This window comes from Coregonus lavaretus, assembly GCF_964263955.1.
Source record: "Coregonus lavaretus genome assembly, contig: HAP1_SCAFFOLD_322, whole genome shotgun sequence".
Taxonomy (NCBI): domain Eukaryota; kingdom Metazoa; phylum Chordata; class Actinopteri; order Salmoniformes; family Salmonidae; genus Coregonus; species Coregonus lavaretus.
Window position 1 is genome coordinate 267,332 of NW_028163312.1, and position 14,516 is coordinate 281,847.

The following is a 14,516-nucleotide window of genomic DNA, read 5'->3' on the forward strand; positions in this document are numbered from 1 at the left end:
ATTAGCAGGTCAGTAATGTGGTGTATTTTGTCAGAAACAAACTAATGCAGTGATTTCTAGTGGCGCGCATATGAATTATGATAAAGCGAGAGCGCATTGGAAGTTGTATACATAGTTTCCGCGTTTGACTTCCATGTTTTAAAATCGTTTGATAACGAGGTGGATTGGAGAAACAGTTTCTGCCTATCTTCATACTGTACTGTCTTTGCTGTCATGTTGTAAAGCAAGAGGCCGCTGTTGCCAGCTAGAGTTGGAGTAGGTGAGACTGCCAGAACCTTTGCAGTATAGCAGGCATGCTGGATCATGTTGGAAACCACAAAAGCAGCTGATGGCATGTTCTCAAGCGTGTCTTGATTGTATAATAGTTGATTTCTGCAGAATTCCAGCACTTTTAATCAAGCAAATAGATTGCCTGATCATCAGTAGCACTGACTAATTTGGCATAACAATTGTCATTTTCGACAGGAGAAAATATGACAGCAATAGTATTTGATAGAGTAAAGATTTTAGTGCACATTTATAAATGTAGTATTGACCTCCTTGTGGCTAAACAATGAAGGATTTCTGGGTAAACAGAGAAACATTTTCAGAACAACACTTGGTTTAAAAGGCTCTGGCCCCTTTAAGAAACCCGGACCGTTTCTATGGTTACTCCTTGTACACACAGAGCTGGCGTCTGAAACAGAGGAGGAAGGTGCTACTTTCTCACCTTGCCAGGTTTGTCAACCACACAGTCAAATATTTACGTATGAATTATAGATTAATCATGTGTGTTTTGTCGTTGACTTAATTAGGCTACTATACCACCCAACTGTTCGGCCAGACAGACTGCAACCATGCTTGAGGAATCTGAGCCAAGACCCCAAACAGGGTTTGACCCGTCCATGAACCGTCATCGACCGTCATCAGAAAAAACACAGGTTAGCGCTAACTAACGATTTTATCACGCCTTTTTGATACTTATAGTAGCTAGGCTTTTTTTTACCCTTATTTTACCAGGTAAGTTGACAGAACACATTTTCATTTACAGCAACGAACTGGGGAATAGTTACAGGGGAGAGGAATGAGCCAATTGGAAGTTGGGGATGATTAGGTGGCCATGATGGTATGAGGGTCAGATTGGGAATTTAGCCAGGACACCAGGGTTAACACCCTACTCTTACGATAAGTGCCATGGGACTCTTTAGTGACCACAGAGAGTGAAGACACCTGTTTAACATCCCATCCGAAAGACGGCACCCTACACAGGGCAATGTCCTCAATCACTGCCCTGGGGCATTTTAATATTGTTTTGACCAGAGGAAATTGTGCCTCCTACTGGCCCTCCAACACCACTTCCATCAGCATCTGGTCTCCCATCCAGGGACCGACCAGTACCAACCCTGCTTAGCTTCAGAGGCAAGCCAGCAGTGGGATGCAGGGTGGTCTGCTGCTGGCTAATTAGTTGGCCTAACTATGTGGCAATGTCAGTGTGTTTCATTCAAGAAGAGTCATTGACTAACGTTATAGGCCTACGCCTGATGCTACGCTACATTTTCCAATAGGACATTTCACATTTATTGGCAAGCATCTTCAAGGATCTCTACACAACAGAGATTATTGGGAAAGACACAGTTGCCATTCTCACCAAGACAAGAAGGGGAAGCAACAACTACCATGACAAATATGTGGAGGATCTTCAACAGGTAGCTACCCATTCAACAACTACAAAACATAGCTAGCTAGCTATGTGCCCTCACTGCCTTGTGCAAACTGTGTGTGTGTGTCTGTGAGTATGTTTGTGTGTGTGTTGACCTTCATCAGTGACATTTACAGATAGAAAATGAAGGAGGCTTTTATATCAAATATCATTTTAATAAACTTTGTGGATTCACGGGTCAAATTTAATAATTTCCTAAACCATGTTGCGGGCCGCTATTATTTGTTTGATAACAACCAACCCTGTCCAGCCATGTTACCTAGATGGTCAACAGCCTGGTAGCTGGCCCACTATGATGGCCTATTCCAGGTGATGTGCTTGAAAGGTGGGATTCATAGGCCTAATCTATTTTTCTGGTGCTCCTAAATACTGTTTGGAGCGCAGGTTGACGTTTATTGGGATGATTCTTGTCCTGGAGGCAGAACTGAGTGATTTCCACTAGATGGGGCAGCTGCCAAATCTAAATTGGCTATATTGTAAAAATTCATGAAAACAAAAATGTGCTTTTTGGTCTTAATTGAATGTTATGGTTAGACAGTAGGGTTAGCTGTGTGGTTAATCAGATTGGATGACTTTGTGGCTTTGCCAGCTAGTGACCACTCTGCAGAGCTGCCTCCAGAACATCAGTGCAACCAATGAACATGTTAATTAAGGTCCCTGTGTGTGTGTTTTCCTACATAACTTCTCACTGCTTGAGCCTCCAGGTCCATTCAGAGTACAGCCGTCGGATGCGTGATGCTGACATGTTGGAGAACCACATCATTCAGGCTCGGGTCCAGGCCACGGCCACAGAGAGCAGGGCCCACACCAAGGTGGTGGAGGAGGTGGGAGAGAACTACCAACAGCTGGGTCTGCCTCCAGGTATTCTGGTCTGGATCACTCTTTAATGCTGCTGGATCACTAGCCTCTAGGAGCTAGGTATTACAAACTGTAGAGTGGGACACCTTGTGAAGAGATCACTGCAAAAAGCCTTGTGAAGATATCACTGCAATGAGCCTTGTGCTTTGCGAAGAGATCACTGCAATAAGCCTTGTGCTTTGCGAAGAGATCACTGCAATAAGCCTTGTGATTTGTGAAGAGATTACTGCAATAAGCCTTGTGCTTTGTGAAGAGATCACTGCAATAAGCCTTGTGCTTTGCGAAGAGATCACTGCAATAAGCCTTGTGCTTTGTGAAAAGATCACTGCCTTGTGCTTTGTGAAGTGATCACTGCAATAAGCCTTGTGCTTTGTGAAGTGATCACTGCAATAAGCCTTGTGAAGAGATCACTGCAATAAACCCTGTGCTTTGTGAAGAGATCACTGCAATAAGCCTTGTGCTTTGTGAAGAGATTACTGCAATAAGCCTTGTGCTTTGTGAAGACATCACTGCAATAAGCCTTGTTCTTTGTGAAGAGATCACTGCAATAAGCCTTGTGAAGACATCACTGCAATAAGCCTTGTGCTTTGTGAAGAGATCACTGCAATAAGCCTTGTGCTTTGTGAAGAGATCACTGCAATATGCCTTGTGAAGAGATGACTGCAATAAGCCTTTTGCTTTGTGAAGAGATCACTGCAATAAGCCTTGTGCTTTGTGAAGAGATCACTGCAATATGCCTTGTGAAGAGATGACTGCAATAAGCCTTTTGCTTTGTGAAGAGATCACTGCAATAAGCCGTGTGCTTTGTGAAGAGATCACTGCAATAAGCCTTGTGCTTTGTGAAGAGATCATTGCAATAAGCCTTGGGAAGAGATGACTGCAATAAGCCTTTTGCCTTGTGAAGAGATCACTGCAATAAGCCTTGTGCTTTGTGAAGAGATCACTGCAATAAGCCTTGTGCTTTGTGAAGACATCACTGCAATAAGCCTTGTGCTTTGTGAAGAGATCACTGCAATAAGCCTTGTGCTTTGTGAAGACATCACTGCAATAAGCCTTGTGCGTTGTGAAGCGATCACTGCAATAAGCCTTGTGCTTTGTGAAGACATCACTGCAATAAGCCTTGTACTTTGTGAAGAGATCACTGCAATAAGCCGTGTGCTTTGTGAAGAGATCACTGCAATAAGCCTTGTGAAGAGATGACTGCAATAAGCCTTTTGCCTTGTGAAGAGATCACTGCAATAAGCCTTGTGCTTTGTGAAGAGATCACTGCAATAAGCCTTGTGCTTTGTGAATACATCACTGCAATAAGCCTTGTGCTTTGTGAAGAGATCACTGCAATAAGCCTTGTGCTTTGTGAAGACATCACTGCAATAAGCCTTGTACTTTGTGAAGAGATCACTGCAATAAGCCTTGTGCTTTGTGAAGCGATCACTGCAATAAGCCTTGTGCTTTGTGAAGAGATCAATGCAATAAGCCTTGTGCTTTGTGAAGCGATCACTGCAATAAGCCTTGTGCTTTGTGAAGACATCACTGCAATAAGCCTTGTGCTTTGTGAAGAGATCACTGCAATAAGCCTTGTGCTTTGTGAAGACATCACTGCAATAAGCCTTGTGCTTTGTGTAGACATCACTGCAATAAGCCTTGTGCTTTGTGAAGAGATCACAGCAATAAGCCTTGTGAAGAGATGACTGCAATAAGCCTTTTGCCTTGTGAAGAGATCACTGCAATAAGCCTTGTGCTTTGTGAAGAGATCACTGCAATAAGCCTTGTGCTTTGTGAAGACATCACTGCAATAAGCCTTGTGCTTTGTGAAGAGATCACTGCAATAAGCCTTGTGCTTTGTGAAGCGATCACTGCAATAAGCCTTGTGAAGAGATCACTGCAATAAGCCTTGTGCTTTGTGAAGACATCACTGCAATAAGCCTTGTGCGTTGTGAATAGATCACTGCAATAAGCCTTGTGCTTTGTGAAGCGATCACTGCAATAAGCCTTGTGCTTTGTGAAGCGATCACTGCAATAAGCCTTGTGAAGTGATCACTGCAATAAGCCTTGTGCTTTGTGAAGACATCACTGCAATAAGCCTTGTGCGTTGTGAATAGATCACTGCAATAAGCCTTGTGCTTTGTGAAGACATCACTGCAATAAGCCTTGTGCTTTGTGAAGCGATCACTGCAATAAGCCTTGTGAAGAGATCACTGCAATAAGCCTTGTGCTTTGTGAAGACATCACTGCAATAAGCCTTGTGTGTTGTGAATAGATCACTGCAATAAGCCTTGTGCTTTGTGAAGACATCACTGCAATAAGCCTTGTGCTTTGTGAAGACATCACTGCAATAAGCCTTGTGCTTTGTGAAGACATCACTGCAATAAGCCTTGTGCTTTGTGAAGAGATCACTGCAATAAGCCTTGTGCTTTGTGAAGAGATCACTGCAATAAGCATTGTGCTTTGTGAAGAGATCACTGCAATAAGCCTTGTGCTTTGTGAAGAGATCACTGCAATAAGCCTTGTGAAGAGATCACTGCAATAAGCCTTGTGCTTTGTGAAGAGATCACTGCAATAAGCCTTGTGAAGAGATCACTGCAATAAGCCTTGTGAAGAGATCACTGCAATAAGCCTTGTGAAGAGATCACTGCAATAAGCCTTGTAAAGAGATCACTGCAATAAGCCTTGTGAAGAGATCACTGCAATAAGCCTTGTGAAGAGATCACTGCAATAAGCCTTGTGAAGAGATCACTGCAATAAGCCTTGTGAAGAGATCACTGCAATAAGCCTTGCCACCTAAAAGAAGTGTGTGTTTGTTTCCTCAGTCAGATGGACCTTCATGTGGTGTGTTGACAACGGCCTTCTGAAGAGGAACAACCTGATCTGTCCAGAAGACTACATCACAGGACTGACCCCGCCCCTCAAAGCCCCCAGGGGTACAGTAATATGCTCCTCAAAGCCCCCAGGGGTACAGTAATATGCCCCGCCCCTCAAAGCCCCCAGGGGTACATTAATATGCTCCTCAAAGCCCCCAGGGGTACAGTAATATGCTCCTCAAAGCCCCCAGGGGTACAGTAATATGCTCCTCAAAGCCCCCAGGGGTACAGTAATATGCTCCTCAAAGCCCCCAGGGGTACAGTAATATGCCCCTCAAAGCCCCCAGGGGTACAGTAATATGCTCCTCAAAGCCCCCAGGGGTACAGTAATATGCCCCTCAAAGCCCCCAGGGGTACAGTAATATGCTCATCAAAGCCCCCAGGGGTACAGTAATATGCTCCTCAAAGCCCCCAGGGGTACAGTAATATGCTCCTCAAAGCCCCCAGGGGTACAGTAGTATGCCCCGCCCCTCAAAGCCCCCAGGGGTACAGTAATATGCTCCTCAAAGCCCCCAGGGGTACAGTAATATGCTCCTCAAAGCCCCCAGGGGTACAGTAATATGCTCCTCAAAGCCCCCAGGGGTACAGTAATATGCTCCTCAAAGCCCCCAGGGGTACAGTAATATGCTCCTCAAAGCCCCCAGGGGTACAGTCCTCAAAGCCCCCAGGGGTACAGTAATATGCTCCTCAAAGCCCCCAGGGGTACAGTAATATGCTCCTCAAAGCCCCCAGGGGTACAGTAATATGCTCCTCAAAGCCCCCAGGGGTACAGTAGTATGCCCCGCCCCTCAAAGCCCCCAGGGGTACAGTAATATGCTCCTCAAAGCCCCCAGGGGTACAGTAATATGCTCCTCAAAGCCCCCAGGGGTACAGTAATATGCTCCTCAAAGCCCCCAGGGGTACAGTAATATGCTCCTCAAAGCCCCCAGGGGTACAGTAATATGCTCCTCAAAGCCCCCAGGGGTACAGTCCTCAAAGCCCCCAGGGGTACAGTAATATGCTCCTCAAAGCCCCCAGGGGTACAGTAATATGCCCCGCTCCTCAAAGCCCCCAGGGGTACAGTAATATGCTCCTCAAAGCCCCCAGGGGTACAGTAATATGCTCCTCAAAGCCCCCAGGGGTACAGTAATATGTTCCTCAAAGCCCCCAGGGGTACAGTAATATGCTCCTCAAAGCCCCCAGGGGTACAGTAATAGGCTCCTCAAAGCCCCCAGGGGTACAGTAATATGCTCCTCAAAGCCCCCAGAGGTACAGTAATATGCTCCTCAAAGCCCCCAGGGGTACAGTAATAGGCTCCTCAAAGCCCCCAGGGGTACAGTAATATGCTCCTCAAAGCCCCCAGGGGTACAGTAATATGCTCCTCAAAGCCCCCAGGGGTACAGTAATATGCTCCTCAAAGCCCCCAGGGGTACAGTAATATGCTCCTCAAAGCCCCCAGGGGTACAGTAATATGCCCCGCCCCTCAAAGCCCCCAGGGGTACAGTAATATGCTCCTCAAAGCCCCCAGGGGTACAGTAATATGCTCCTCAAAGCCCCCAGGGGTACAGTAATATGCTCCTCAAAGCCCCCAGGGGTACAGTAATATGCCCCGCCCCTCAAAGCCCCCAGGGGTACAGTAATATGCTCCTCAAAGCTCCCAGGGGTACAGTAATATGCCCCGCCCCTCAAAGACCCCAGGGGTACAGTAATATGCTCCTCAAAGCCCCCAGGGGTACAGTAATATGCTCCTCAAAGCCCCCAGGGGTACAGTAATATGCTCCTCAAAGCCCCCAGGGGTACAGTAATATGCTCCTCAAAGCCCCCAGGGGTACAGTAATATGCTCCTCAAAGCCCCCAGGGGTACAGTAATATGCTCCTCAAAGCCCCCAGGGGTACAGTAATATGCTCCTCAAAGCCCCCAGGGGTACAGTAATATGCTCCTCCACGATCTCTTTATTATTAACCCTTTAAACACCCTTTGGAATGGACATGATTAGGAACAAATCATCCATTTTAAAGTGCTTGAAAAACACTTGACCCTTCAGTGTAAGTGTGTATTAACTCTGTCTGTTCTCCCAGCTATGTCTCCCCCAGGCTTTGCCAAGCCAACGGTGTCCTACAACAGACACATATGTGACCTTCCCCAGGACGATGGCTACACAGTGATCCCTCCCCCAGAGAGGACAGCCCAGAGCTTGCTGGAGGAGTCAGAGACATCCCTCACCCTGACCTGTAGCTCAGACACCTGCACCCCCCACAGCAGACCTAACCAGGTAGGACACACACAGCTGGTGTTGGCTAATGGCTTGTTTTGAATACTGTGAAGGTGTGGGTTAAGATTTGGGTATGGACGAGTCTCAGGTCACCACTGATGTGACCTCTCCTCTGCTGTATTCCAGAAGTGGTGCCGGGTCAGGAAGCCGAAGTGGATGGATGAGCTGAGTGCGAAGAGCAGAGCAGAGGAGAGGGCTGGCCTTCAAAAACTACAGCAGAGACACAAGTTCCTGCGCAATCCCAGATTCCTTCCCCCCAATGCACGCCAGGGGGGCAAGTCGCTCATCCTGCTAGGGGAAAAGGGAGCCAGGGGACGGAAGGAGCAGGAGGAGAAGAGGTAGAACTCTGTTCAGCTTCATGTGTTTGCAGAACTAGGTATCCTGGGCTGTGTTGGTTTGCTGCATCCCAAATGATCCCCTATTCCCTATGTAGTGCACTACTCTTGACTAGGACCCAGAGGGATCTGGATAAAAGTAGTGCACTATACAGGGAATAGGGACGTAACAATTCTCTACACTACAAGGCCAGACCAACACAGGAACAGCAGCTCTTAATGCCTACTGCTTGGTTCTAGAAGTAAACCCTACTGCTTGGTTCTAGAAGTAATGCCTACTGCTTGGTTCTAGAAGTAAAGCCTACTGCTTGGTTCTAGAAGTAAACCCTACTGCTTGGTTCTAGAAGTAAAGCCTACTGCTTGGTTCTAGAAGTAATGCCTACTGCTTGGTTCTAGAAGTGATGCCTACTGCTTGGTTCTAGAAGTAATGCCTACTGCTTGGTTCTAGAAGTAATGCCTACTGCTTGGTTCTAGAAGTAAACCCTACTGCTTGGTTCTAGAAGTAATGCCTACTGCTTGGTTCTAGAAGTAAACCCTACTGCTTGGTTCTAGAAGTAATGCCTACTGCTTGGTTCTAGAAGTAATGCCTACTGCTTGGTTCTAGAAGTAATGCCTACTGCTTGGTTCTAGAAGTAATGCCTACTGCTTGGTTCTAGAAGTAAACCCTACTGCTTGGTTCTAGAAGTAATGCCTACTGCTTGGTTCTAGAAGTAAAGCCTACTGCTTGGTTCTAGAAGTGATGCCTACTGCTTGGTTCTAGAAGTAATGCCTACTGCTTGGTTCTAGAAGTAATGCCTACTGCTTGGTTCTAGAAGTAAACCCTACTGCTTGGTTCTAGAAGTAAACCCTACTGCTTGGTTCTAGAAGTAAAGCCTACTGCTTGGTTCTAGAAGTAATGCCTACTGCTTGGTTCTAGAAGTGATGCCTACTGCTTGGTTCTAGAAGTAATGCCTACTGCTTGGTTCTAGAAGTAATGCCTACTGCTTGGTTCTAGAAGTAAACCCTACTGCTTGGTTCTAGAAGTAATGCCTACTGCTTGGTTCTAGAAGTAAACCCTACTGCTTGGTTCTAGAAGTAATGCCTACTGCTTGGTTCTAGAAGTAATGCCTACTGCTTGGTTCTAGAAGTAATGCCTACTGCTTGGTTCTAGAAGTAATGCCTACTGCTTGGTTCTAGAAGTAAACCCTACTGCTTGGTTCTAGAAGTAATGCCTACTGCTTGGTTCTAGAAGTAATGCCTACTGCTTGGTTCTAGAAGTGATGCCTACTGCTTGGTTCTAGAAGTAATGCCTACTGCTTGGTTCTAGAAGTAATGCCTACTGCTTGGTTCTAGAAGTAAACCCTACTGCTTGGTTCTAGAAGTAATGCCTACTGCTTGGTTCTAGAAGTAAACCCTACTGCTTGGTTCTAGAAGTAATGCCTACTGCTTGGTTCTAGAAGTAATGCCTACTGCTTGGTTCTAGAAGTAATGCCTACTGCTTGGTTCTAGAAGTAATGCCTACTGCTTGGTTCTAGAAGTAAACCCTACTGCTTGGTTCTTGAAGTAATGCCTACTGCTTGGTTCTAGAAGTAAAGCCTACTGCTTGGTTCTAGAAGTAAAGCCTACTGCTTGGTTCTAGAAGTAATTCCTACTGCTTGGTTCTAGAAGTAATGCCTACTGCTTGGTTCTAGAAGTAAAGCCTACTGCTTGGTTCTAGAAGTAATTCCTACTGCTTGGTTCTAGAAGTAAAGCCTACTGCGTGGTTCTAGAAGTAATGACGTGTTAACTAACAGGATGAAGTCTAGTCCATGATCCGTTTCATATGAAATGATTACAGGCTTATTGTTGGCCGAACACAATGGACTATGGGAAAGATAATCCTTTCTCAATATTAGGTGTATATTAGTTCTGTGACTTCCCTCCTGTACAGTCTAAACATCAGCTACCCTTTGACCTGATCTGGAGAAGTGAACTATGATCCCAGTGATGCACCCTGGTTCAGCATGATGTAATGTTCTCCTGCCTGAGTCAGGACCTCATTATGATGTCAAATCAAATCAAATCAAATTATTATTTGTCACATACACGTGTTTAGCAGATGTTTATAGCGGGTGTAGCGAAATGATTGTGCTTCTAGCTCCGACAGTGCAGTATATCTAACAATTTCACAACATATACCCAATACACACAAAACTAGTAAGGAATGGAATGTAAGAATATATACATATATGGACAAGCAATGACAGAGCGGCATGGACTAAGATACAGTAGAATATTATAGAATAGAATGCAGTATATACATATGAGATGAGTAGTGCAAGATATGGAAACATTATTAAAGTGACTAGTGTTCCATTTCTTAAAGTGGCCAGTGATTTCAATAGGCAGCAGCAGCCTCTAATGTGCTAGTGATGGCTATTTAACAGTCTGATGGCCTTGAGATAGAAGCTGTTTTTCAGTCTCTCGGTCCCAGCTTTGATGCACCTGTACTGACCTCGCCTTCTGGATGATAGCGGGTGAACAGGCAGTGGCTCGGGTGGTTGATGTCCTTGATGATCTTTTTGGCCTTCCTGTGACATCGGGTGCTGTATGTGTCTTGGTAGTTTGCCCCCGGTAATGCGTTCGGCAGACCGCACCACTCTCTGGAGAGCCCTGTGGTTGTGAGCGGTGCAGTTTCCGTACCAGGCGGTGATATAGCCCGACAGGATGCTCTCAATTGTGCATCTGTAAAAGTTTGTGAGGGTTTTAGGTGATAAGCCACATTTCTTCAGTCTCCTGAGGTTGAAGAGGCTCTGTTGGGACTTCTTCACCACACTGTCTGCGTGGGTGGACCATTTCAGATTGTCAGTGATGTGTACGCCAAGGAACTTGAATCTTTCCACCTTCTCCACTGGGGTCCCGTCGATGTGGATAGGGGGGTGCACCTTCTGCTGTTTCCTGAAGTCCACGATCATCTCCTTTGTTTTGTTGATGTTGAGTGAGAGGTTATTTTCCTGGCACCACACTCCCAGAGCCCTCACCTCCTCCCTGTAGGCGGTCTCGTCATTGTCGGTAATCAAGCCTACTACTGTTGTGTCGTCTGCAAACTTGATGATTGAGTTGGAGGCGTGCTTGGCCACGCAGTCATGGGTGAACAGGCTGAGCACGCACCCTTGTGGGGCCCCAGTGTTGAGGATCAGCTAAGAGGAGATGTTGTTTCCTACCTTCACCACCTGGGGGCGGCCCGTCAGGAAGTCCAGGACCCAGTTGCACAGGGCGGGGTTCAGACCCAGGGCCTCGAGCTTAATGATGAGCTTGGAGGGTACTATGGTGTTGAACGCTGAGCTATAGTCAATGAACAGCATTCTTACATAGGTATTCCTCTTGTCTAGATGGGATAGGGCAGTGTGCAGTGTGATGGTGATTGCATCGTCTGTGGATCTATTGGGGCGTTAAGCAAATTGAAGTGGGTCTAGGGTGTCAGGTAAGGTAGAGGTGATATGATCCTTAACTAGCCTCTCAAAGCACTTCATGATGACAGAGGTGAGTGCTACAGGGCGATAGTCATTTAGTTCAGCTTCCTTTTCTTTCTTGGGTACAAGAACAATGGTGGCTATCTTAAAGCAAGTGGGGACTGCAGACTGGGAAAGGGAGAGATTTAATATGTCCATGAACACATCAGCCAGCTGGTCTGCTCTGAGGATGCGGCTAGGATGGCAGCTTGCGGGGGTTAAAATGCTTCAATGTCTTAATCACGTCGGCCACGGAGAAGGAGAGCCCACAGTCCTTGGTAGTGGGTCTTGTCAGTGGCACTGTGTTGTCCTCAAAGCGGGTGAAGAAGGTGTTTAGCTTGTCTGGAAGCGAGACGTCGGTGTCGGCAACGTGGCTGGTTTTCCTTTTATAATCCGTGATTGTCTGTGGACCCTGCCACATATGTCTCGTGTCTGAGCCGTTGAATTGCGACTCCACTTTGTCTCTATACTGATGTTTTGCCAGTTTAATTGCCTTGCGGAGTGAGTAGCTACACTGTTTGTATTCTGCCATATTACCAGTCACCTTACCATGGTTAAATGTGGTGGTTCGCGCTTTCAGATTTGCGCGAATGCTGCCATCTATCCACGGTTTCTGGTTAGGGTAGGTTTTAATAGTCACAGTGGCACAACATCACCTACAGTGGGGAAAAAATACTTATTTCCCACCATAATTTGCAAATTAATTCATAAAAAATCCTACAACGTGATTTTCTGGATTTATTTTTCTCATTTTGTCTGTCATAGTTGACGTGTACCTATGATGAAAATTACAGGCCTCTCTCATCTTTTTAAGTGGGAGAACTTGCACAATTGGTGGCTGACTAAATACTTTTTCCCCCCACTGTATACAGTTCCTGATAAACTCAGTCACCGTTTCATTGTATATGTCTAAATTATTTTTGGAAGCTACCCGGAACATATCCCAGTCCGCGTGATCAAAACAATCTTGAAGCGTGGATTCCGATTTGTCAAACCAGCGTTGAATAGTCCTTAGCACAGTTACTTCCTGTTTGAGATTCTGCCTATAGGAAGGGAGAAGCAAAATTGAGTTGTGGTCAGATTTGCTGAATGGAGGGCGGGGCAGGGCCTTATAACCATCCCGGAAGTTTGAATAGCAATGGTCGAGGATTTTAGCAGTGCGAGTACAACAGTCGATATGTTGATAGAACTTCGGCAGCCTAGTCCTCAAATTTGCTTTGTTAAAATCCCTGGCTACAATAAATGCAGCCTCAGGATATGTGGTTTCCAGTTTGCATAAAGTCCAGAGAAGTTCTTTGAGGGCCGTCGTGGTATCGGCTTGAGGGGGGATATACACGGCCGTGACTATAACCGAATAACATTATCTTGGGAGAGCAGCTTGATTGTGAGGTATTCTAGGTCGGTTGAACAGAAGGACTCGAGTTCCTCTGTGTTACTACAATTACACCACAAGTCGTTAATCATGAAACACACACCTCCGCCCTTCTGCTTCCCAGAGTGATATTTATTCCTGTCTGCGCGATGAACTGAGAACCCATCTGGCTGGACCGATTCCAACAGAATATCCCAAGAGAGCCATGTTTCAGTGAAACAGAGGATGTTACAGGCCTTGATGTCTCTCTGGAAAGAAATCCTTGCCCGTAGTTCGTTGACTTTGTTATCCAAAGACTGAACATTAGTGAGTAGTGCGCCTCCTGAGTCGGACCAGCAGGCCGCTCCGAGTGCCTCTCCTCCGCCGGCGATGTTTTGGGTCGGCCGCTGGAATCAGTTCAGTTGCCCTGGGGAGAGCAAACAAAGGATCTGCTTCGGTAAAGTCGTATTCCTGGTCGTAATGCTGGTGAGTTACCGCCGCTCTGATATGCAATAGTTTTTCCCGGCTGTATGTAATGATGCAAAACACTTTCTGAGCTAATAATGTAAAAAATAATACATAAAAAAACAAAATACTGCAAAGTTTCCTAAGAGCTAGTCGCGAGGCCGCCATCTTCGTCGGCACCAATGTAGAATCGATGTGGCCAATGTGGTTCATTATTCAACAAACACTAAATACATGGACTTATATGTGTGTTTCTGACTATGCTCAGTGTCAAAGGAAGGTTTAGCAGAGCAGAAAACCCTGTCCTGTTGCTGAGCGAAGTGTCCAGTCACTCATTAGACAAACCCCAGACACATCGCTCTCAGCTGAAACACAAACACTGGTGTTTCTATACGAGACATGACCCTATTCCCAATGTAGTGCACTACTTTTGACCAGTCCCATTGGGCTCTAAAGTAGTGCACTATATAGGGAATAGGGTGCCATTTGGGAATGCAGAGAATGAACACTTGTGTGTTTATATGAGACATGATGAGAATTAGCGCCTGTTCGTTTTCAGTCACTCCATCCATAGCCTGCTGGTCTAGCTGTTGTTTAGAGTCACTCCATCCATAGCCTGCTGGTCTAGCTGTTGTTTTCAGAGTCACTCCATCCATAGCCTGCTGGTCTAGCTGTTGTTTTCAGAGTCACTCCATCCATAGCCTGCTGGTCTAGCTGTTGTTTTCAGTCACTCCATCCATAGCCTGCTGGTCTAGCTGTTGTTTTCAGAGTCACTCCATCCATAGCCTGCTGGTCTAGCTGTTGTTTTCAGAGTCACTCCATCCATAGCCTGCTGGTCTAGCTGTTGTTTTCAGAGTCACTCCATCCATAGCCTGCTGGTCTAGCTGTTGTTTTCAGAGTCACTCCATCCATAGCCTGGTGGTCTAGCTGTTGTTTTCAGAGTCACTCCATCCATAGCCTGCTGGTCTAGCTGTTGTTTTCAGAGTCACTCCATCCATAGCCTGCTGGTCTAGCTGTTGTTTTCAGAGTCACTCCATCCATAGCTGCTGGTCTAGCTGTTGTTTTCAGAGTCACTCCATCCATAGCCTGCTGGTCTAGCTGTTGTTTTCAGAGTCACTCCATCCATAGCCTGCTGGTCTAGCTGTTGTTTTCAGAGTCACTCCATCCATAGCCTGCTGGTCTAGCTGTTGTTTTCAGAGTCACTCCATCCATAGCCTGCTGGTCTAGC

The 14,516-nt window shown here is 46.1% G+C and overlaps 1 protein-coding gene across 1 annotated transcript in view; it reads left to right on the forward strand.

Annotated features, from left to right (window-relative positions):
• Nucleotides 1-836: 836 nt before the first annotated feature.
• The window catches only part of dlec1 (DLEC1 cilia and flagella associated protein), a gene marked incomplete at both ends in the record, with an annotated part of 160,429 nt that continues 146,749 nt past the window's right edge, over nt 837-14,516 (forward strand). Inside the window, 6 exons of the mRNA XM_084193099.1 lie at nt 837-920; nt 1,545-1,685; nt 2,404-2,560; nt 5,365-5,475; nt 7,474-7,667; nt 7,794-8,005. Of these exons, the coding sequence (XP_084049225.1) occupies nt 837-920; nt 1,545-1,685; nt 2,404-2,560; nt 5,365-5,475; nt 7,474-7,667; nt 7,794-8,005 (899 nt within the window). The remainder of the gene's footprint in view (nt 921-1,544; nt 1,686-2,403; nt 2,561-5,364; nt 5,476-7,473; nt 7,668-7,793; nt 8,006-14,516) is intronic.